Below are 23,792 nucleotides of genomic sequence, written 5' to 3' on the forward strand. Positions count from 1 at the left end.
GTTGCAAGGATGATTATGGCTATCATTTGTGTCTTAATTTTGTTTGTCGTTTCATGTGAAAGTCTTCGTTTTGGAGAGCTTAGAATTAAAGCCCTCTTTATTTAGACATTTCATAATTATAAGTCTATTCATTGTGATATTGTTTCAGGTTAATTTAAGCTAAACTTTACTGGAGACATTTAAGACATTTACTGTAATATGAGATAAAAAATAGTTATTTTTGGCCGGGCGCGGTGGCTCAAGCCTGTAATCCCAGCACTTTGGGAGGCCGAGACGGGCGGATCACGAGGTCAGGAGATCGAGACCATCCTGGCTAACACGGTGAAACCCCGTCTCTACTAAATGCAAAAAAAAAAAAAAAAAAAAACTAGCCGGGCGAGGTGGCGGGCGCCTGTAGTCCCAGCTACTGGGGAGGCTGAGGCAGGAGAATGGCGTAAACCCGGGAGGCGGAGCTTGCAGTGAGCTGAGATCCGGCCACTGCACTCCAGACCGGGCGACAGAGCAAGACTCCGTCTCAAAAAAAAAAAAAAAAAAAAAAAAAAAATAGTTATTTTTTTATTAGAGTAAATAATTTAGAGATTTAAACAGAGAACATTCAGAAATCTTTTTTATTGCCTACAACACTACTTGAAATAGTTATTTTAGATTCAAATATAGCATTAGGGAACTCTTTCCAACATTGTTATATAACAGTTTACTCACTACAGTGTTGAGATTGGGATATTTACTTAAAGTTTTTGGTAAGGGGAAGTATATACATGGCTTGTGTTTATGTGGTCTTGGGCTTATGTATCAAAAGACTTTTAAGTATTTGTGGCACATAAATATTTGTATCTAAAATAGTTTATCCTTAAGAGGGTTCTTAAAAGGAAAAATAACTCAGTATTATTTTTTCGGATTACTTTTTTGGCTTGAAAAATATTAAAAACATTAGGTTGTGCTGTGAGTTTCGTAAAGATAACTACAACACTTCTAATACAAACATATTTTTTAGTTTCAGTACAAAACGGTTCGATTCATCAAAAAGATGCTGTAAATGATGATGATTTTGAGCCATACTTAAGTAGCCAGACAAATCAGGTAAGTCTTTGACAGTTTCAGATTTTAGGAAATTAACCTTTTATTAATATTAATTGATTTTCCAAATAAATTATTTAATGAGATTAACCATAACATGGATTCATTCATCTCGTGTACCTATATAGTAAGTGAGTGGTGGGTAGTAGTTGCAGGTTTATGGCACAGGAGAGTTCTTCTTCAGAAAGTATAGGCACCAGAAACTAGGTTATGAAATATAGAATAAAGATTTGAAGGTGACCATTATTTGTATATATTATGGTTAGGTTTTGTGTGTGTGTGTGTGTGTGTGTGTGTGTGTGTATTGAAGGAACTTAATCTTTTAATGTCACTGCTATATCTTCATAGCTTAAGCTAATTAAAAGGCTTAATTAGCTAGAAATTTGTGTATTTGAAGGAGGGATTAGTTGCCTGAAATTGCCTGCAATTTTGAGTTAAATGTAGTGTTTTCTTTTTTTTAAAACATTTCAATTTGAATTCATTGATAACTATTGAAAATTTTAACATACTTTGATAATGTTAGGAATAGTTAAGGATTTTATAAACATACTTGCTTTATAAACACAGTTGCTTGCGTATTGTAGACATGGACAGTTTTATCAAAGCAAGTAATTGATAACTGGTGGCCTTGAGTGTTTGTGTACAAGCATAATTCCAATTTAAACATTGAAGAACAATGGTATTAGGTATCTGTATGCCATTTCTGCATCCATTTGTCTGTTATTAAAAATATGCCACTGATAGAAATAAATGAAGAAAATACATTTTCAGTATTCACCAGTTTTTTTTAGAGAGAACATTCTGGAATGAAACTTTCTGTTTTGCATTAAAAAAGCAAAAAATGCTTAAGAGCTTCGGGTCTTAAAATTAGTTCTGTAGTTCTTTGGAATAATTTTATGATTAATTTCATTGGAAATTCAGTTTTTTTGTTTGTTTGTTTTTAATTTTTGAGACAGTCTTGTTCTGTTGCCCAGGCTGGAGTGCAGTGGCCCAATCTTGGCTCACTCTAATGTCTGCCTCCCAGGCTCAAGTGATTCTTACTGCCTCAGCCTCCTGAGTAGCTGGGATTATGGGCACATGCCACTACGCCTGGCTAGTTTTTGTATTTTTTAGTAGAGATAGAGTTTCACCATGTTGACCAGGCTGGTCTTGAACTCCTGACCTGAAGTAATCTGCCCGCCTCAGCCTCCCAAAGTGCTGGGATTACAGGCGTGAGCCACCGTGCCCAGCCGAAAATTCAGATTTTAATTGGCACTGTTAAAGATGCCAGTTTTATGTGCATAAATTTGAAGAGTAAATTGGAAAACTGAAGTTTGACTTGTCTGCTTGCATATATGGAGAAAATGAAAAATGTACTCTAAAATTTTAACCTAGATTTTTGAAACTGTGAAAGAACAAGGAACCAAAACTTACAGAATTGAACATTTTGTACAATAGAGTTATAGGGAAAATTTGAACAAAAAATAGTTCCCAATTTGTGGGATGCAGGATTATTTTTAGGACCAAGGAGAGTGGTGGTTGTGTTCAACCTCATCTACCTCTTGGTTACTTCCCCTTAACCACCCCTTCCTATCTACTGAGCAACATTCCTAGCATACATTGGAGGAGAAGAAATAAATGGGAAAGAAAAAACTTTACGATCTCAGCAAAATTACTTTTCCACCTAAAGGTTATGAAAGTAGATCATTTGTTGTGAAGTGTAGTGCAAGTTTTAAAGGAAGTGTGATTTTATTACATTCTGGCTCATAGAGTGATCTCAGTTAACACTTATGGCAATATGGCAGTATTTTCCAACTTTGCTGAGAAATTTTGATATTAGGAGGTGTAGTAAATATTCCTTCAAAAAGATCTCCATGTTTAGATAGGTTTGAGAAATTTTGGGGGCTAAACAGTTGAACTGGTTTTTTTTTTTTTTTTTGCTACTTGATTTCATAATTTATAAATTATAATTGAAAATGAAGTTCTTAAGATGAACATATGGTATAAAAAATCCTGACTTGTTCAAACTGTTTATTTTTTTTTTTGAAATGGAGTCTCACTCTTCGGCCCAGGCTGGAGTTCAGTGCCATGATCTTGGCTCACTGCAACCTCTGTCACCCAGGTTCAAGAAATTTTCCTGCCTCAGCCTCCCCCGTAGCTGGGATTACAGACACATGCTACCACGCCTGGCTAATTTTTATATTTTTAGGAGAGGCGAGGTTTCAACGTGTTGGCCAGGCTGGTCTTGAACTCCTGACCTCAAGTGATCCACTTGCCTTGGCCCCCCAAAGTGCTGGGATGGATTACAGGCGTGGGACACTGCACTCAGCCTTTCAAACTCTTTTTAAAGGAATTTTAGTGGACTGTAAAAGACAGTTTTGAAATTGCTACCTGAAGTAATCTTGCATGTTTTGCTTGGTAACAGATATTTTACAATTCTTTATTATTTGTCACAAGGGCATAGAAGGGTTTCTGTTGGAGGAAAAATTTTTGTCAAGAGAGTTTCTGGTATTTAATAGAGGCACTTTAGTCTCTTCCTAGGGGAGAAACCAGCGGAGGGTGCCTGAATCCCACCAGTGTAGCAACCAGTGCTGTGGTTTGCATTTTATCTGTTCTATATATTGGAATTGTGCGTAAGACTTTACTTGTAAAAAAAAAAAAAAAAAAAAAAAGTTTTAAAAAGTGTTTGGGAAACCATTACTTTTTAAAGGATGTAAAGGCATTTACCTTAGTGAACCCAAATGATTTTTTTCAGCTACATCATTGCGGCTTATGTTGGGACAAAACATTTGTAAAATATTTCTTTTAATGTTTTAAAAGATTTGTTTTAACTCATGACCTTTGGAATCAACATTTGTATAATGTTTGAAGAGAAGTTGTAAAGTTTGATTCCAGTAAGGTCTGTTCTACGTATCCTTTGCAGTACTAAATAGATTTTCAGCAGTCATCTTTCTTTAATATTAAAAATAATTATCTCTAGCAAGATACGTATTTACATTTTAAAGAGGAGTAGTACTGTAGAATATTGAAAACTCGTTTATTGAAAATTATCTGGAATCTTCAAGGTAAATTGTATGAGAATTTAGGTTACTCTCAATTACCTAGCTAGAAAATTAAATAAAATGTTTGGACCTTTTAAATAGTACTATCATAATACATGAGTGAAAACTGGATTTATTGGTGAAAGATCTCAAGAAGATAGTGGCAAATTTAAAGTTATACAACTGTTTAATAAGGTCCTTATACACCATACACGGTGTGTTTTTAAAATTAAATTCATTTATCTGATTTTAAAATTATAAATAAAAATAAATATTTTGATGGGAAAGGTGTTTAAACGTCTTTTGCTAATAACTTAAATTGTTTTGTATACTTAGATCTAGTTCATATCAAACCTAAGCGTACTTTAAAACAAGTTGTTGACCTTTCTACTTCTGTGGCAGCATATTTCTTCTATTTTATAGTGTTCAATTTCTGAAGGAATAATGTTTATAGTAATTTTGAAAGTAAATCACAGTCCTTCATTTCTTAAAATTAGTTCTTTATAGTTCTTCAGAATAATTTTATGACTGAATTGATTGGAAAATTTAGATTTTAATTAAATATGCCATATAATTTGTGCATATAAATTTGAAGAATAATTTGGAAAACTCAAGTTGAGTTTGTCTGCTTGTGTGTTCGGGAAAGTAAGTTCTTAGCTATTTTTATCAGAGAAGTAATATAGAGAATTAAATTGTCGTTTTCTGCCTTTGTCATCACTGTCCTTAGTTAAGGTATTCATTAGTTCTGCCTATTGATGTGATTTTCTAACTAATAATTCTGTACTGCCACTCAGCAGTCTTAAAATCCAAGTCTGATTGTGTCACTGTAATGTTAAATAATTACTGTAGTTCCTTTTTTTTTTTTTTTTTTGAGACGGAGTCTTGCTCTGTCACCCAGGCTGGAGTGCAGTGGCCAGATCTCAGCTCACTGCAAGCTCCGCCTCCCGGGTTCATGCCATTCTCCTGCCTCAGCCTCCCCAGTAGCTGGGACTACAGGCGCCATCACCTCGCCCGGCTAGTTTTTTGTATTTTTTAGTAGAGACGGGGTTTCACCGTGTTAGCCAGGATGGTCTCGATCTCCTGACCTCGTGATCCGCCCGTCTCGGCCTCCCAAAGTGCTGGGATTACAGGCTTGAGCCACCGCGCCCGGCCTATGTAGTTTCTCAACAGTGAATACATTTATTATATGAATGCCCTTAAAGTGGTGGTTCCACTTCCCTTTCTAGCTCATCTTCTGCCAACTTTCTCCATCTGATTGGCAAAATAGAACTTACCATTATTTTATGCAAGTATAAATATTTTCTTAATGTTTCTTTCACGATCTCAATTTTTGTATATATGTCTTATACAAACATGTGTACACACACCTATGGCATTTCCTTCAGGAAGTCTTTTCTGATTTTCCAGTTATTTACTCCCTCTTCTTTGTACTTGTGTTTTGTTTTACTTTCTTTGTACTTCAGTTAGAGTGATTATCACGTTATAGGGTAAATAAGTCTTCCTCACCATACCTGTGAAGTGCTCCGGATTGGAGACCATGTTTTTATTTTTTGTCTCCAGTAACCAGCATGGTATCTGGCATATATAGCATTCATTATTTATTAAGTGAATGGATGGATTAGGTTATCTAATAGAATCAGAGAATGAAGAATTATGGTTGGTGAAATATTCAGGTTGAATATTATGACATTTTTCTTAACGACATTTTTATGATTAGATATGCATAAATTATACTTTTAGAAAATTATACTAGGAGAAGGTACATAGAATAATACAAGCATTAAAATTAGAATGAACATCACTTAACTTTTTGCTTTTTGTTGTTAAATCAGAAGTCACTTGAGGAGTTTGAAGCACCTCAATTTTTGTGTGTGGGGGGGGGGTTTTTTTGTTTTTTTTTTTTTGTTTTTTTTTTTAAGAGGGTCTTATCTCTGTAGCCCACCCTGGAGTACGGTAGTGTGATCGTAGTTCACTGCAGCCTCGAACTCCTGGGCCCAAGCAATCCTCCCACCTCACCTCCCAAGTAGCTGAGTCTACAGGCATGCACCACCATGCCTGGCTAATTTTTTTTTTATTTTAATGAGATAATCTCTTGTGCAGGCTGGTCTTGAACTCCTGGACTCAATTGATCCTCCTTTTCCAGGCTCCGGAGTAACTGGGATTACAAGCGCAAGCCACCGTGCCTGGCTTTAAGCTAAAAGCTTTTATAAGAGTTGCTAAAAGAAAAAAACCCAAATAGGTGACAGAGACTGAACATGGCTTGATTTACTTGTTGGCCTCTTAGTTTGCTGACCCCTGAATTACACTATGGGTATAGACAAATTAAAAACTTTACGTGTAACTGTTGTGTAGAATTCAGCACTTGTCATAGTGAAATAAGAATATTCAATATAAATTTTGAGTTTAATTTTCTGAATGCTTTCTTATAAAGAATTAACATAAAAACTTCCTACTTTGTGTGCTTTTCCACTCCCACATCCAGATGAAGACTACTGAATCTGGATTGCATTGCCAACAATCAAAATTAAAACTTGGAAACCAGTTACCTTCATATTCAGCCCACCTTTCCTATGCATCTCCATGTGGAATTTATCCACTTTCCTGTATTATTTGTCTTTTCCATTTAACTGTAGATATTCTTTTAGAATGAGAATCTTATATCAATGTTTTTTGCAATGTATGCATTTGATTAGTGGTTGACATAAATAGTTAAAATTATAAATAAAGGATACATTTAACGGTTTAATAAAAGGATGAAGACAGTATACAGTTTTATCTTTTTTTGGGGGGGGGGCCGGAGTCTTGCTCCCTCGCCCAGGCTAGAGTGCAGCGGCCGGATCTCGGCTCACTGCAAGCTCCGCCTCCCGGGTTTATGCCGTTCTCCTACCTCAGCCTCCCGAGTAGCTGGGACTACAGGCACCTGCCTCCTTGCTCGGCTAGTTTTTTTGTATTTTTTAGTAGAGATGGAGTTTCTCCGTGTTAGCCAGGATGGTCTTGATCTCCTGACCTCGTGATCCGCCCGTCTCGGCCTCCCAAAGTGCTGGGATTACAGGCTTGAGCCACCACGCCTGGCCTTCTTTTCTTTTTTGAGACAGTCTCGTTTGTTGCCCAGGCTGGAGTGCAGTGGTTTGATCTTGGCTCACTACAACCTCTGCCTCTTGAGTTCAAGCGATTCTCCTGCCTCACTCAGCCTCCCGAGTAGCTGGGATTACAGATGTGTGCCCCCATGCCCAGCTAATTTTTGTAATTTTGGTAGAGATGGGGTTTCACCATTTTGGCCAGGCTAGTCTCGAACTCCAGACCTCAGGTGATTTGCCTGCCTTGGCCTCCCAAAGTGCTGAGATTACAGGCGTGAACCACCGCTTCCAGCCCAGTTTTATCTTTTAATCAGTTAACGTATATTCATTTATACTAGATGAACTTCTCATTTTTATTAAACTTTTGAGAGTTTTATATCACAATGACTTTTTGTCAGTATGAAGCACTGAGTACTTTTCATTTTTAGTAGATACTTTAGTGATCAAATTGTACACATTTGTGTGTGTCATCTTCATAGCTTCCAAAGTTTAGTCATTAATTTTGTCGAGATTTTTTTTCTTCAAGAACTATTGTTGGTGTATTTGAACTTCCCTCAGGCTTTTCTTTATATATATATTTAAATATAGCAGTCAGTACTTCCAATATTGATTTCTGTAAGATGCTACTATTGCAGTTTTAAACATGCTGTTGATTCCTTTCATGTGAATATTGTGAGCATTCTTTGACTATATTTGCAGTTAGAGTTACTAATTATCCATTATAGCTGAAGAATGTGTTCAGTTAGTAAATAGTAACACATGAATTTTCCAGTTTTAAATATAGTCAGCCCTCCATATCTGCAGTGTCTACATTCACGGATTCAGTCAGTTGTGGATCAAAAATACAGTTGTCTCTAGGTATCTGTGGGAGATTGGTTCCGGAACACCTAACAGATACCAAAATCTGCGTATGCTCAAGAACCTTATATAAAATGATATAATAGTTACGTGTAACCTATGCACATCCTTCTGTATACTTTAGATCATCTCTGGGTTATTTATAATACCTAATACAGTGTAAATGGTTATACTGTATTGTTTAGGTAATAATGACAGGAAAAAGTCTGTATGTGTTCAATACAGATGCAACTATTCATTTCTTTTTCACAGCTGTTTTCAATCTGTGAATGGTTGAATCCGCAGATGTAGAACCCACTGATACGAAGGACTGATTGTGTTGGAAAAAGAAATAACAATACAACTAGCAATAGCCAGGAAATCGTCAGAATTATTAATTTAAATGTAACCTCTATTTTTTTGAGACGGAGTCTCGCTCTGTCGCCCAGGTCGGAGTGCAGTGGCCGGATCTCAGCTCACTGCAAGCTCCGCCTCCCGGGTTTACACCATTCTCCTGCCTCAGCCTCCCGAGTAGCTGGGACTACAGGCGCCCGCCACCTCGCCCGGCTAGTTTTTTGTATTTTTTTAGTAGAGACAGGGTTTCACCGTGTTGGCCAGGATGGTCTCGATCTCCTGACCTTGTGATCCGCCCGTCTCGGCCTCCCAAAGTGCTGGGATTACAGGCTTGAGCCACTGCGCCCGGCCTATATTTGGTTCTTAAGTTATTTTAGTCATATCAGAATCATTTCAAAAAACAATATGTTAAGTTAGCTTTCCATAGACAGTAGACAGTTACAAGAGTATACCAAATACTTTGTGTACCAAAGGTAATTTAATAGTAAAACAAGTAACTTAGTAATAAAACATCTCAGTTTTCAGTGATAAGCCTTTTCAAAAATAATTGAAAATTAGTTCCAGGTAGGATCTGTGATGTTATTGTCACATATTCATGAGTGGAAAAGCAGCCACGAAATAGTGACAAGAGTGTAACAGTAGAAGAAATGGATTAAGAACTTTACTCCAAAGAACTTTGACTGTCTATATAAATTAAATAACCTTCAAAATGCTATTGACCCTTGAAAAGTAATACCAGTTGTACTGACAATATTAGTGGATTTTTTTCACTTTGTGTAAATCTACAAATTGTGAAGCTCTGTGCAGTGCTTTAAAATCACACGTAAATCACACTTTGGGTGGCTGAGACGGGCAGATTGCTTGAGCCCAGGAGTTCAAGACCAGCCTGGGCAACATGGTGAAATCCTCATCTCTACAAAAAATACAAAAAATTAGCTGGACATGGTGGTGGACGTCTGTGGTCTCAACTATTCTGGGAGCTGAAATGGGAGGATTGCTTCAGCCTCGGGAAGTGGATGTTGCAGTGAGCCAAGATAGCGCTGCTGCACTTCTGCCTGAGTGACACAGTGAGACTCTGTTTCAAAAATAAAACAGAATAAAAGCACACCTAAATCAAAGATCGAAAATCTAGTTTCAGACCTTTTTTTTTTTTTTGCCTAAGAAGCTTGCTTCAAAAGAAATAAGTATTTAAAATATTTTATTTTATTTTTTATATTGTCTAGTAACAAATTTGAGCTTTTTTTTTTTCCTTTAGTGAAATTTGGTGCCTTGATTTTTGGCAGTTCACTAAATGATAAGTATAATGAAGGTTGATTGAATTTCAGTAATTCTGGAAAAAAATTTATATGAACTCACTATTTCTAATTAAAAAAAACAAAACTGTTCTGTAATAGGTTTATTGTGTAAAATTTGGGGAAACGGAGAATGTAAAGAAAAACATGTCTGTTATTCCACCAGTAAGAAACTATGATAAGGAATTTGTTTTATTTCTTTTTGAAATAAACAAGGCAAAGCAAAACGAAAAGAAATTTGGATCCTGCTGTAGACATAATCTTGAATCTTCTCAGACTATGAGCATTTCTCCATTTTTTCCTTAACGAAAGTACAAAATGTAATGACTGAACTGGATTCCATCATATAGATGAGCTGTAATTCTTCTAATATTTGGCAGAGTTGTCTAGTTTATTTAATCCTTACATGTAAGTGATTGCATACATCAGTTGGTTAAAGTACAGCTGGCTGTAAATCGTAATTTTGTGTCCACAAAGTTTATATATTAGCCTTCTGTAGAAATTAAGATATTTTTAAATTGTGACAGAGGGCCTGGCTCTTCAAACAAAAATAATGCTCATTATACTCTCATCCCTGAAAAAAGCCTTATAGGTTATTTTGTATTAAATATTTTAAGATGTGAATACTCATCAGCAAATTTTTCTGTTGATAAAACTGGATTTGAAATTTTAATTTTGTTTATCTAGAATAGGTATATCTTTTATTTTCATTTACTTAAAACTTCTTGATTTTAATCTTTCAGATTTCTTTTTTTGCCCTTTTAAGAGGACATTTCGCTACTGATTGTGATATTTTGTTTTGCAGAGTAATAGCTATCCACCAATGTCAGATCCGTACATGCCTAGTTACTATGCTCCATCCATTGGATTTCCATATTCTCTTGGGGAAGCAGCGTGGTCCACGGCTGGAGACCAGCCTATGCCATATCTGACAACCTATGGACAAATGAGTAATGGAGAACATCACTATATACCAGATGGTGTATTTAGTCAACCTGGGGCATTAGGAAATACCCCTCCATTTCTTGGTCAACATGGATTTAACTTTTTTCCTGGTAATGCTGATTTCTCTACATGGGGGACAAGTGGATCTCAGGGACAATCAACACAAAGTTCTGCTTATAGTAGCAGTTATGGCTATCCACCTAGTTCTCTTGGGAGAGCTATTACTGATGGACAGGCTGGATTTGGCAATGATACTTTGAGTAAGGTGCCTGGCATTAGCAGTATTGAGCAAGGCATGACTGGACTGAAAATTGGTGGTGACCTGACAGCTGCAGTGACAAAAACTGTAGGTACAGCTTTGAGCAGCAGTGGTATGACTAGCATTGCAACCAATAGTGTGCCCCCAGTTAGCAGTGCAGCACCTAAACCAACCTCCTGGGCTGCCATTGCCAGAAAACCTGCCAAACCTCAACCGAAACTTAAACCCAAGGGCAATGTGGGAATTGGGGGTTCTGCTGTACCACCACCTCCTATAAAACACAACATGAATATTGGAACTTGGGATGAAAAGGGGTCAGTGGTAAAGGCTCCACCAACCCAACCAGTTCTGCCTCCTCAAACTATAATCCAGCAGCCTCAGCCATTAATTCAACCACCACCATTGGTGCAAAGCCAACTGCCTCAACAGCAGCCTCAACCACCACAACCACAGCAGCAACAAGGACCTCAGCCACAGGCCCAGCCTCACCAAGTGCAGCCTCAACAGCAGCAGCTGCAGAATCGCTGGGTAGCTCCTCGGAACAGGGGAGCAGGCTTCAACCAGAACAATGGAGCGGGCAGTGAAAACTTTGGTTTAGGTGTTGTACCTGTCAGTGCTTCACCTTCTAGTGTAGAAGTGCATCCCGTGCTGGAAAAGCTAAAGGCCATAAACAACTATAATCCCAAAGACTTTGATTGGAATCTGAAGAATGGACGTGTGTTTATCATTAAAAGCTACTCTGAGGATGACATACATCGTTCCATTAAATACTCTATCTGGTGTAGTACTGAGCATGGTAATAAGCGTTTGGATGCAGCTTACCGTTCCCTGAATGGGAAAGGCCCACTCTATTTACTCTTCAGTGTGAATGGCAGTGGACATTTTTGTGGAATGGCTGAAATGAAGTCTGTTGTGGACTATAATGCATATGCTGGTGTCTGGTCTCAGGATAAGTGGAAGGGCAAATTTGAAGTTAAATGGATCTTTGTCAAAGATGTTCCCAATAACCAGTTACGGCATATTCGCTTAGAAAATAATGACAACAAACCGGTTACCAATTCAAGGGACACTCAAGAGGTACCCCTAGAAAAAGCTAAGCAAGTGCTTAAAATAATTGCTACTTTCAAGCATACCACCTCAATCTTTGATGACTTTGCACATTATGAAAAGCGTCAAGAAGAGGAGGAAGCCATGCGTAGGGTAAGAATATAGTAATTTTTTGTTTGGGGTCTTTGTATTGCTGGTGGGGTGCATGGATGGGTATTCTTGAATGCCTGTTAGTATTCTGAGTTTAAGAACTTTCTGTGAAGGAAACCAACTACTTAAGAAACAACTCTACAAACACCCTTGAAGGTATTGTGTGTGTCCTATATGAGCTGTTTCTTTCCTTTCCTAGGGTAACTCACGCTGAGTTAGCCTCTTGCTCATTCTTCATACTCCCTAGATGATAAAGGCCATTGGGCCTCATTGTTTATCATCAAAGCTGAATGAATTTTGGCATTTGTAACTAAACAGACTTTGTAAACTAACCAGGGTCTCTAATTACTAATATTATTAATCATACTAAGATAGGAGAAAATGTATTTAGAGTTTGAAACAAAGAATTTTTTTTTTGAGATGACATCTTGCCATGTTGCCCAGGCTGGAGTGCAGTGGCTATTCACAGGTGCAGTCATGGAATATAGCCTCAAATTCCCGGCCCCGAGCAATCCTCCTGCCTTAGACTCCCAAGTAGCTGGGACTACAGACCTGTGCCACTGAACCTGGCACTTAAAACACGTTTTATTTATTTACATTTTATATATTATTTAATTTTTTTTCAGATAGGGTCTCTCTTGTCCCGGCAGGAGTGTACTGGCGTGAACATGGCTCACTGCAGCCTTGATCTCCTGGGCTCCAGCGATCTTCCTACCTCAGCTTCCCGAGTAGCTGGGACTGCGGTCACATGCCACCATGCCCGGCTAATTTTTGTGTTTTTTTGTAGGTAGAGGGTTTCCACATGTTGCCCAGGCTGGTGTCCTGAGCTCAAGGGATCTGTCCCCACCCCTCTGCCTCCCAAAATGTTGGGATTACAGTCCTGAGCCACTGTACCCGGCTGAAACAACTTTTAAATAAATGTTTTACTAATTTTGTGTTTATAAGAAATTACATGATACATATATATATTTTTTGTTTTGTTTTGTTTTGTTTTTTTTTTTTGAGATGGAATCTCTCCCTGTCACCCAGGCTGGAGTGCAGTGGTATGGTCTCAGCTCACTGCAACCTCCACCTCCTGGGTTCAAGCGATTCTCTTGCCTCAGCCTCCCGAGTAGCTGGGATTACAGGTGCCCGCCAGCACACCTGGCTAATTTTTGTATTTTTGGTAAGACAGGTTTCACGATGTTGGCCAGGCTGGTCTTGAACTGCTGACCTCGTGATCGGTGCACCTCGGCCTTCCAAAGTGCTGGGGTTACAGGCGTGAGCCACCGTGCCTGGCAAAATATGTTTTTAAAACGTAAAACTTTTGAAGTATTTTTGTAATTTTTATACTTAAAGCACTTGTACAAAATACAGGCTTTGCAGAATTTGATTCCTAATTCTGTTATGTACCCTCTGTAAGACTGAGGGAGACATTCCTGAAATAAAACATGCTGTTTATCCTTGTATTATATTGGCCAGAATTTTTTTAATTTTATTTTTTAAAAATATCTTACCAAGTGGCCCATATGGGGATTAGCCTCCCAAATATTGGCCAGACTTTGATCACAGGGCCACAAGAGTAAGTTCAACTAGGGAATGTTTTCTCTTCCAAACGGTAACGTAAAATTGGGGTTCTATTTTTAGGTGGAAAGAGAAAATGGATGGGCTTTTCTATAGGGGATACATTTGAATTTCTTTTGAAACTTAGTAGGGGTTAAGTTAGAAGCTCCTCTAGTAAATAATGCTTGTTACTATGGAAAGCATGTTCTTACAGAATGCCTGTTCCTATGTAGAAATTAAGATAAAGAGGTAACTTAATTTAACTCTGTAAAATGTCAGTGATTTGTTTCTGTGTGTGAAGCTGAATATCTTGTCTTCATGGTTGTGTGCAGCAGAGGGAAGTGTTTCAACATTTCTCGGAGGGAAGATGTTGGAATAATAACCCCAGAGCAGTAGTTTCCAAACCTTAGTTCACATAAGTATTAATTGGGGTGTTTATTGAAATAGTAGATTCTTGAGACCTATCCCTTGGTATATTTGTTAAAGGAACTTGTAGTGTACTTTTTAAGTATAAACTACTCCAGGTGATTCTGGTGCTAGTTATTGATTGCTGTGTTGGATTGTTAGAAACTTTGCTTTGGAGTAATTAATACAAATGACTTTAAGGCTCTGCTGAACCTTTTAGATGGGTTGCTGAATATAATTGTGTTTTGTCCCACTTGAATGTGGGAAATGAGAGAAATGGGATCAAAAGTAGTTACTGAGTTTCAGTTTAGCAGTTGAGTAAAGTGGTCATACTGTAACTGCCATTACAAATAGCGCGTCAGGAGAAATGATTTGAGGTTTGAAAGGTGGGATGCAAGTTGAGACTTCATTTTTAGATTGTGCTGGTTTTAAGGTACCTTTGAGAAATACAGGCAGCAAAATCTCTGATTAGGCAAGTTAGATGTTGGAGTCACAGATATGGGGACCTTTTGTTCTTAAACAGTTGATAGTATGGAAGTGGGATGAGCTTACTTAGGACAAAGGATACATGGCAAGGAAATAACTTTTCTTTCGCCCACCACTGAGGAGATAATCACCCTTCTGTCTTTTTTTTTCCTACCCAACTTGAAAGTTTAATCCTAGTTTTGTTATAATGTATTTGGTATGTTAATATTATGTAGTTGTTTTAGGAAATTTTTAATGACAGGTATATGTTGTAGCTATATTATGATGTATATTGTAGCCATATACACAACAGTGATTTAAACTTTAACTTTACCCTTATATTGTTTCATTATTTTGTTAAATAAAATTTATCCTAAAGCTGCCTCCTTACATATTTTAAGTCTAGCCTAAAGGTTTTTCTGTACATGGCGAACTATAACAAGTGGAGGTATAAACAGACCGTAGCCTACTCTTGGTGCCAATCGCCAAATTTTGGCTGAATCAAATGTAGCCAACTGTTCAAATAAGGCAGATGCCAACCTGTAACCAATCGAGCTGTTGATCTCACTTCCGTTTTCTGTACATCACTTTTCCTTTTTCTGTCTACAAATCTTCCACCACAGGGCTGCACTTGAGTGTGAGAGCCTACTCTGGCTGGCTTTGTGATTCGTGAATCATATTCATTGCTCAATTAATCTCCTTTCAATTTAATTCGGCAGAAGTTTTTCTTCTGTCACATTGCTGCCACCCTTTTTAATGCCTAACACACCTTTGACGGCTCTGTTTTGAATCTTATTTAACTTATTATTTATTAGTAAGCCTTTAGATCCATAAAATGTCTTTGGTCAGAATATGTAAACAGCCATTTAGCTAGGTATAGAATTCTTTCTAGTCAACAGCCTTTTCACTTAAGGTACTATGTATAGGCTTTGCTTTTTCGTTAAATGGTTTTATATTATGGAAAATTCTGAGGCTAGCCTACATTTTTTGTTTGTAAATAGCTGTTTTTTTGGTGTGTGCACAAAAGATTTTTATTTTTACATTGTGAATGTAAATGTGAAAACGTGTACAACATGAATATTGTTTTCTGTAATCCTTTGTCTGCAGGCCACTTTTTTCTATTAATGTCAACAAATTTGTTGAATCTTTGTCCTTGAGTTCTGTTGGTTCTTTATTCTTTTTCTCTTCTTTTGGAGGATTTGATTTTTCCTGCTCACTAATTTTTCATGTGTATTTGATTTGTGATGTTTCTGTGATTTGTGAGGTTTTGCATTCTTCACTGATAGTATTTGTTTGCTTCTGTTGTCACATCCAGCTCCCACTCTTAACTCTGTTTTCTTAATGGAATCCCTTGATCCTAGAATTCATCTTGATTTTATTGAGCACAAAGGACTGTTTAAAACTTATGTCTGCTTTCTGTCCTTACTGTTTTTTAGAAATTTTATATCTTTTTCTTCTAAAAATAATTAAATATAATAAAATTGTAAATTTCCTTGACCTGCCAGTTTATAGTCAAGCCCTCTCTCTCCCTCTCATTACTGAACCACTGATTGGTTGTTTGTCCCTATAAGACATTTTCCATATTGTCATAATTGAAATTATGTACTATATGATCTTTTAAGACATTTATCTTTCACTCATCATGGTATCTTTGCAATTCATCTATGTCGTTGTATAACTCAGTTCTTTATTCCTTTGTATTACTAAGTAGTTTTCTATTACATGGATAGACCATTGTGTCTATTCCATTCATTCTTTGAAGGATATTTGGGGTGTTTTCCTTTTGGGGGGTAACGTAAATAAGGCTCCTATAAGAATATGTGTATACTTAAAATATGTGTATTTTATTCATAAAATTCATTCGTACAATGAAATTCACTTTTGGGGGGTGTACAGCTCTGTGAATTGTAACATGTAGATTTGTGTAACCACATTATCAGTTAGGATACAGAACAGTTTCGTCATCCCCCAAATCCTCCCTTATATACTAGCCTTTTGTTTTTCCATCCTTTCCCAAGGCCTAAGCCCTGGCAGCCACTCATCTGGACTCATAATTTTGTTATCTCCTTTGTGGTTGGGGGGAGGCTTCAGGGCTATCCTTTGGGCTTTTTGTGTTTAGTCATTGAACCAGTAAGAGGATCATTGAATTCAGTTACTTGCCTCAAAATGGGTACTTTTACCTTCCCCACCCCATTTCTTTCATTGCTGGGTGCTAGTTGCATATACCTTTCCCTTTGCAAATGTGGAGATGGGAGAATCATGCTGTAAATTGATTTTACCAGTTAAGTGATTCACCAGTCTGTGGAGATTTAAAAGGGAAAGCCAGTTGTGCTAGGTATTTGACTGTCCGTTAAGTTTGAAATCACTGTGTTAGGAACCAGTTTTCCTTGCTTGTTAGATGGTTAGCATATAGGGTACCATGTGTTTTTGTCCAGTTTTCTTTCTGGTACTTTAAGCCTTGTGTAGGCAGAATTTGTATTTTCATTTGTAGATTTTCTCTTTGATATGCTTGTGCTTCAGCATAACTGCTTTCAAATACTTTTATCATTTTAGTGCTGAAGGAAGGATGTACTGCTGTCTATTCTAGGTCCTTCTTCACTTCATTGAAAAGAAAAAATCAGTGGTATTTTGCTAGGATTTTCTTTACTACGTATGCTTTTTTTTTTTTTTCTTAATAAAAGTAGTTGTAAGTCATTATTAGTGTCTAGTTTTAATATGGTCTTATCTCATGTATTTAGCTGGAATTTCTCAAAGCTTCTGGTATGTAGATGTACTGTATCCCCAAGTGGGTATCTTGGAAGCCTTGGGTAAAGGTTGGGTTTCATAAACAAGACACAGGCAGCACTAATTGCAAAAGACTGCTAAATGTGATTAGATTAAAATCTGTCCATCAAAAGATGCTTTAAAGAAAGTTTAAGAGGCCTGGCTGCTCATCGTGGCTCATGTCTGTAATCCCAACACTTTGGGAGGCCCAGGCGTGCAGATTGCTTGAGGTCAGGAGTTTGATACCAGCCTGGCCAACATGGTGAAACTCTGTCTCTACTAAAAATACAAAAATTAGCCAGGCACAGGCATGGTGGTGCGTGCCTGTAGTCCCAGCTACTTGGGAGGCTGAGGCAGGAGAATTGGTTGAACCGTGGAGGCAGAGATTGCAGTGAGCCAAGATTGCACCAGTGCACTCCAGCCTGGGTGATAAACTAGACTCCGTCCAAAAAAAAGAAAAAAGAAGAAGCCATGTTTTTTAAAAGACTAAAAGAAATTTGAACATAACTGACTAAAGATTTGTGTCAAGAGTATATAAGCTAGTGTGGTGGTGCATGCCTATATTCACAGCTACTCAGGAGGCTGAGGCAGGAGGATTGCTTCGGCCCAGGAGTTTGAGACCAGCCTAAGTAGCGCAATGAGAACCCATCTCTAAAATAAATGAATATATATTTTAAAGAATTTATATAGAAATTCTATGTATTTAAGAAAAGATAACCCAATAGAAAAAGTCAAAGATGTGAATAGGCATTTAATGAGAGAAAAAACATGGAGCTAATAAGAATATAAAGGCTTACTAAAAATGAGGGAATACGAGTCAGGACTACAGTGAGAATATTTTATATCCATTCATTTGGCAAAATTAAGTTTGACAATATCAAGTATTGGAAAGACTGTAGATAACAAGACCTCTTACACAGTTGCAAATGGGAATCTAAATTGATAAAGTCACTTCAAGAAGCAGTTTTGTATTTTCCTGTAAAGTTGAACATACATCTACCTTATAATTCAGCAGTTATTTTCTGGGTTGCATACCTAATAGAAACTTTCATGTATAAGAATGTTAGGAGCAATCAATAGTTTTTTTTTTTTTTTTAAAGGCAGCAGTTCAAATGTCCATCATTAGAAAAATGGCCAAATATATTGGTGCCAAGATAATAGAATAGTTAAACTGTAGTTACATGCAAAAATATTGGTGATTATACTTTTGCTTCATCTTTTTGGTTGTAAATAAACTTTTTAGGGGAGGCCGGGCATGGTGGCTCATGCCTGTAATCCCAGCATTTTGGGAGGCCGATACGGGTAATTCACCTGAGGTCAGATGTTCGATAGCAGCCTGGCTAACATGGTGAAACCCCTTTTCTACTAAAAATACAAAAAGTTAGCCGGACAAGGTGGCACATGCCTGTAATCCCATCTGCTTGGGAGGCTGAGGCAGGAGAATCGCTTGAACCCAGTAGGCGGAGGTTGCAGTGAGGCGAGTTCGTGCCGTTGCACTACAGCTTGGTCAACAAGAGCAAAACTCCATCTCAAAAAACAATAAAAATAAAAAAAATAAATTTTGGGGGGAATAAGAATATGTGAAACATTCATACCTTTTATCCAGATTCACTTATTATTAACATGCTTCCCCATCTGCTTTATGGTTCTTTTTGAACCACTTGAGATAACTTTCCCCCCAAAAACTATAGTGTTTTTTTCTATAGGAAAGAATAAGGGTATTATCTTGCATAACCGTAATATTCTGTCAGATGATCCATGAAATTGCTTATTGCTTTCTTCTAGTAGAGAATCCAATCTAGGATCAGGTAAAGGATCTAACTTGGTTACAACAATTTTGAATAATAAGTTTAGAAGGGTTATACTAACCTGCCTTCCCCAAGTTTGGGGAGATTTTAACTAAAATTTACATTGAGGTCTATAGTTACTGTATCTTTCTATCATTTCCTACCTGTGTTCATGTTTTTCTTTAAATTCTTGAGCCTGATTATGACAACAAATAAGGACTTTAAAAATCTAATTTCATCTCTTGTCATTGCTAGATATTTTTTATTGACTGATTATTTTGGCAACAGGAGTTCCTTGGCTTGCCTTGGCAGCCAACAAGGCTCTTCCTGTGGAGGAGCCAACCTGTCATATCCTGTCTGCTTATATAAAACTTGGAATGTCAGGTCCTCTATTTCAGAGTGAAGGGTATTGGTGAAGCATTAAATTACGGGAGAAATCCATGCTAGTTAATATTTGTATTACATTTGAAAACATAATTTTAATATATTTGAGTAAAATCAAGCTTGATGAATGAGTTACCAGTACCCCATTAAAAGTAGTAGTAATTCCGGCAGTGGAAGATTATTAAAAATACAAAGCAAAATTGTAATTTGTATTGTTAGGAAGGATTCCTGTGTAAAAAGAACAGAAAACCAGAAAGTGTTATTGGAAATCAGAAACATAATTATCAGAATTTAAAAAATCTGAGTAACCACATTAATAAAATGTCATGTTTTAGATCCAGTTGATGATCTGAAACTTCAGAATAGAGAAAAATTTCAAATGCGCAGCAATAGAGATGAAAATACAGAATGGGAAAGATGTGATGGAAAGAGAGGTGCTCTTGTATTTCTCTAAAAGAGTGTTAAAAGAATACAAGAAACAGTAATCGAAAGGAGGAATGATTAAAGAAAACAGATAAATGTTTTCAAATGGAATGGGCTGTAATCCCAGCACTTTGGGGAGACCAAAGCAGGAGGAACACATGAGCCCAGGAGTTCAAGACTACCCTGGGCAACATAGTGAGACTCTCTGTTTACAAGAGTGGGTGTGTGTGTGTCAGGGTCTCACTCCCATCGCCCAGGCTGGAGTGCAGTGGTGTGATCATAAGTTCATTACAGCCTTGACTTCCCAGGCTCAGGTGATTCTTTTACCTCAGTCTCCCAAGTACCTGTGACTACAGGCATGCACCACCACGCCCATCTAATTTTTCCTTTGTTTAGTAGAGACAGGGTTTTGCCATGTTGCCCAGGTTGGTTTAGAACTAACAGACTCAAGCGCTCTGCGCGCCTTGGCCTCTCAAAGTTCTGGGATTACAGGCATGAATCACCACACCTGGGCTTTACAAAAAATTTAAAAATTAGCCAAGTGTGGTGTTAAGTGCCAGTATTCCCAGCTACTTGGGAGGCTGAGTTTGGAGTATTGCTTGAGCCTGGGAAGTTGAAGCTGCAGTTAGCCATGATTGCGCCACTGAACTCCAGCTTGGGCGACGGAAGTCTGTCTCTTAAAAAGAAAAAAAAAATTAAAGGCTGGGCATGGTGGCTCAATGCCTGTAATCACAGCACTTTGGGAGGCCAAGGCGGGAGGATCACTTGAGGTCAGGAGTTTGAGACCATCCTGGCCAACATGGTGAAACCCTGTCTCTACTAAAATTATAAAAATTAGTGAGGTGTGCTGGCAGGCACCTGTAATCCCAGCTCCTTGGGAGGCTGAGGCAGGAGAAGGAACCCAGGAGGCGGAAGTTGCAGTGAGTTGAGATTGCGCCACTGCACTCCATCCTGGGATACAGAGCAAAGACTCCATCTAAAAAAAACAAAAAACAAAAAACAAAAAGAAAAGAATTAAAAAGGACAAAGACAAAATTTTAAAAGCTTCCTGAGTAAAAGACAAATTACCTACAAAGAAAGGAGAATCAGACTGTCATCAGAATTCTATAGCCCTGGATACTCAAATTTAAAATCTTTATTTTTGGGTTGAGAGGGGTGGAGAGGAGTGGTTTGTGGAATTTTACCTGTAACGATGAGTATTTAATTATATCAGTGAGGTGGGTTGGAGAGGGTTGGGGGAGTAAAAGAAATATAGACTTAAAAAAAGAAATGTAGACTTAAAAGAGCTTAGCCACATGCTGTTCATGAAAACTATACTTAAAGTGTTTCAGCAGAATGAAAAAGAATTCAAGAAAGAACAACAGCCCGTAGCACCTGGTTATACTAGAACAAATATCTCTTAGCAGGGACCCTATGTGTGTTTTATGTTACACAGGTTGACGTTGTTTATAGAGGATCAGAACTTTTGGCCATCTCATCCTGCCTGCTTAATTGGCATTATGGTCCTTCACGCCTGACAATGTGGGCCCTTGGTTGGGAACCACTGACCTTGGAGAATTGAAGGAAGCTAAAAAGAAATAAAATTTCTAGATAGCCATTGTCATATTGGAAGCTAACTTCTGAAAGAGCGGGGTTGACTTTGCTCTCTGCTGAATCCCTAGCACCTAGCAAAATGCTTAGCACACAGTAGGTTTGAAGTAGACATTTGTTAAATGTGTAAATGCTTTGAAGAATCTCTTCCCATTTGCAAAGTATGAATGTCTGTAGGATTTTTTCTTTTTTATAGGTGTAATCACTGTGTTACTTGATCAATGAAGTTATGTAAAATGCTGTCTGTTGGTGTTTTTCATTTGTAGAAATAGACAGTAGAATATGAAATATTTAATTATATTTAGAACAGAATGTTATGAGATGGAATGGGATGAGTTTAAGGAAGAGTAAATCACTTATTTTCTAATCTTTCTGACAGTAGCATAATTCTTTAAAGATATATCAAGGAACAGTACCTTAAGCATATTGTTTCAAATAATAAGCATAGCCACTGGAATAATTAAAAATAGTGTGGCTTGTAGTACAGGAGAGAAGTGGGATATACCATATTCACTGTGATATGGTAAATTACTCATGTGCAATGGGAATCGATAGTGTCTGAATTGATAAGCAATTTTTGTATTAGTATGCTATTTCAATTTATAATGGCAACCCCTCAGAGGAACTGAATAATGGAAGGGAAAAGAAAAATAACTTAATAAAAATCCTGAGTATATTTGTCCAGTATAAATTCAAATAATCTGCATAGCAGTAGAATCTACTTTTGACTATTGAGGTGATTCTTTGTTTTGATATTTTTCCATTGTTGTAGTGAATGTGAGTCATTTAAATCCCCCTATATTCCTTCGTTCTTGTAAATCTTCATTAGTCAGGAAACATAATCTGAGACTATTTTTGGTTCAGTTACTCTTTTAATTCCACATAGGAATAATTAGAGTTTTCAATTGCCTGTAACATTGAGATAAACTTTCAAATCATGGCATTATTTATTCCCCCAGAAAGAGATGGAGCCCTGCAGTTTATGCAGAAATAAGCAAGGCATAATTGTAGTAAAATCTCTAGAATTTTCTGTGTATTTTAGTTTTTTGTGCTGTTACATAGTTGGGCGTTTCTTTTTCTTTTTCTTTTTTTTTTTTTTGGATACAGAGTCTTGCTCTGTCACCCAGGCTGGAGTACAGTGGCACAGTCTGGGCTCACTGCAGCCTCCACCTTTGGGATTCAAGTGATTCTCATGCCTCAGCCTCCCGAGTAGCCAGGACTACAGGTGTGGGCCACCATGCCTGGCTAATTTTTGTATTTTTAGTAGAGATGGGGTTTCACCATGTTGGCCAGGCTGGTCTCGAACTCCTGACCCTCAGGTCATCCGCCCACCTCGGCCTTCCAAGGTGCTGGGATTACAGACTTGAGCCACCATGCCTGGCCAAGTTGGGCATTTCTGAAGATTTAAGTTTTAGTGCCTGATACAATTTTTTTCATATTTGGAATAACTTTGAAATGATGTTAGGTCTATCTCAGAGTACTCAACTTTGTGTTAACATTGAAGAAATTACTTCAAAAATAGTTATACCTGTGACAACAGCAAACGTTTCCCTGGCAGTTTTTAATGATGTGGGTTGAAATCTATCCTATTACCCTTTGGTAAATTTTTCTATGGTTATAGTTCTCTGTTGCTGAAAAAGTTGATTATAATTAACAGAAACAAATTTAATATGTAAAGTCTACTTTTCCTTTGCTCATTGTAAAATTTGAAGAATGTTTTCCTAGAAAGTGAAGTTGGGCCCAGGATGTAACACTTTTGATACAATAAACTTTTATGTAACATATTTAATTAAATAATATTACATATTTAATTAAATAATTCCTTGGTAAAAACATTGAGTGGTATTTTGAATAGTCAAGATGATTGAGTTTTTACTTCAGTGTTACTCTATTCTGAACTTGGTAAATATTTTTTATGAGTTAGAATTGGAAAGGGGGTGCTTCAATTAACATTATATTGATTTGTTTTTATTTTTTTCTCAGATTATTAATAGTGGTTATGTTTCAATGCTGATAACTGTATCAAGTTAATCATAGATCTTTGGGAGATACTTCTTCTGTACTATAATTGTGAGGTCATTAAATTGGACAGAATTTCATTTATAGTCATTTCTTGGTATATACGGGGATTACTCCAGGACCCCCGTGAATACCAAAATCTGCACATACTCAATCTCTGCAGTTGCCTCTCCCTCTATATAGGCATGTTTTACATCCCTTGAATACTGCATTTTTTATCCCTTTGGTTGAAATCATTATAAGTGGACTCCTGCAGTTCAAACCAGTGTTTGTTAAAGGGTCAGCTGTGTTTCATTTATCTTTTTCTTCAGCAAATACATAAGCTGAGTAGCACATATATTTAACCTTAGGTGGAT

General features: G+C 37.3%; 1 protein-coding gene across 4 annotated transcripts in view; it reads left to right on the forward strand.

Moving 5' to 3' along the window:
- The window catches only part of YTHDF3 (YTH N6-methyladenosine RNA binding protein 3), a 43,400-nt gene that overhangs the window by 6,385 nt on the left and 13,223 nt on the right, over positions 1-23,792 (forward strand). For all 4 annotated transcript variants that reach the window (XM_030937735.1, XM_010360370.2, XM_030937737.1 and 1 more), the window contains 2 exons: positions 995-1,080; positions 10,463-12,061. In XM_030937735.1, the coding sequence (XP_030793595.1) occupies positions 995-1,080; positions 10,463-12,061 (1,685 nt within the window). The remainder of the gene's footprint in view (positions 1-994; positions 1,081-10,462; positions 12,062-23,792) is intronic.

This window comes from Rhinopithecus roxellana, chromosome 9, assembly GCF_007565055.1.
Source record: "Rhinopithecus roxellana isolate Shanxi Qingling chromosome 9, ASM756505v1, whole genome shotgun sequence".
NCBI lineage: Eukaryota > Metazoa > Chordata > Mammalia > Primates > Cercopithecidae > Rhinopithecus > Rhinopithecus roxellana.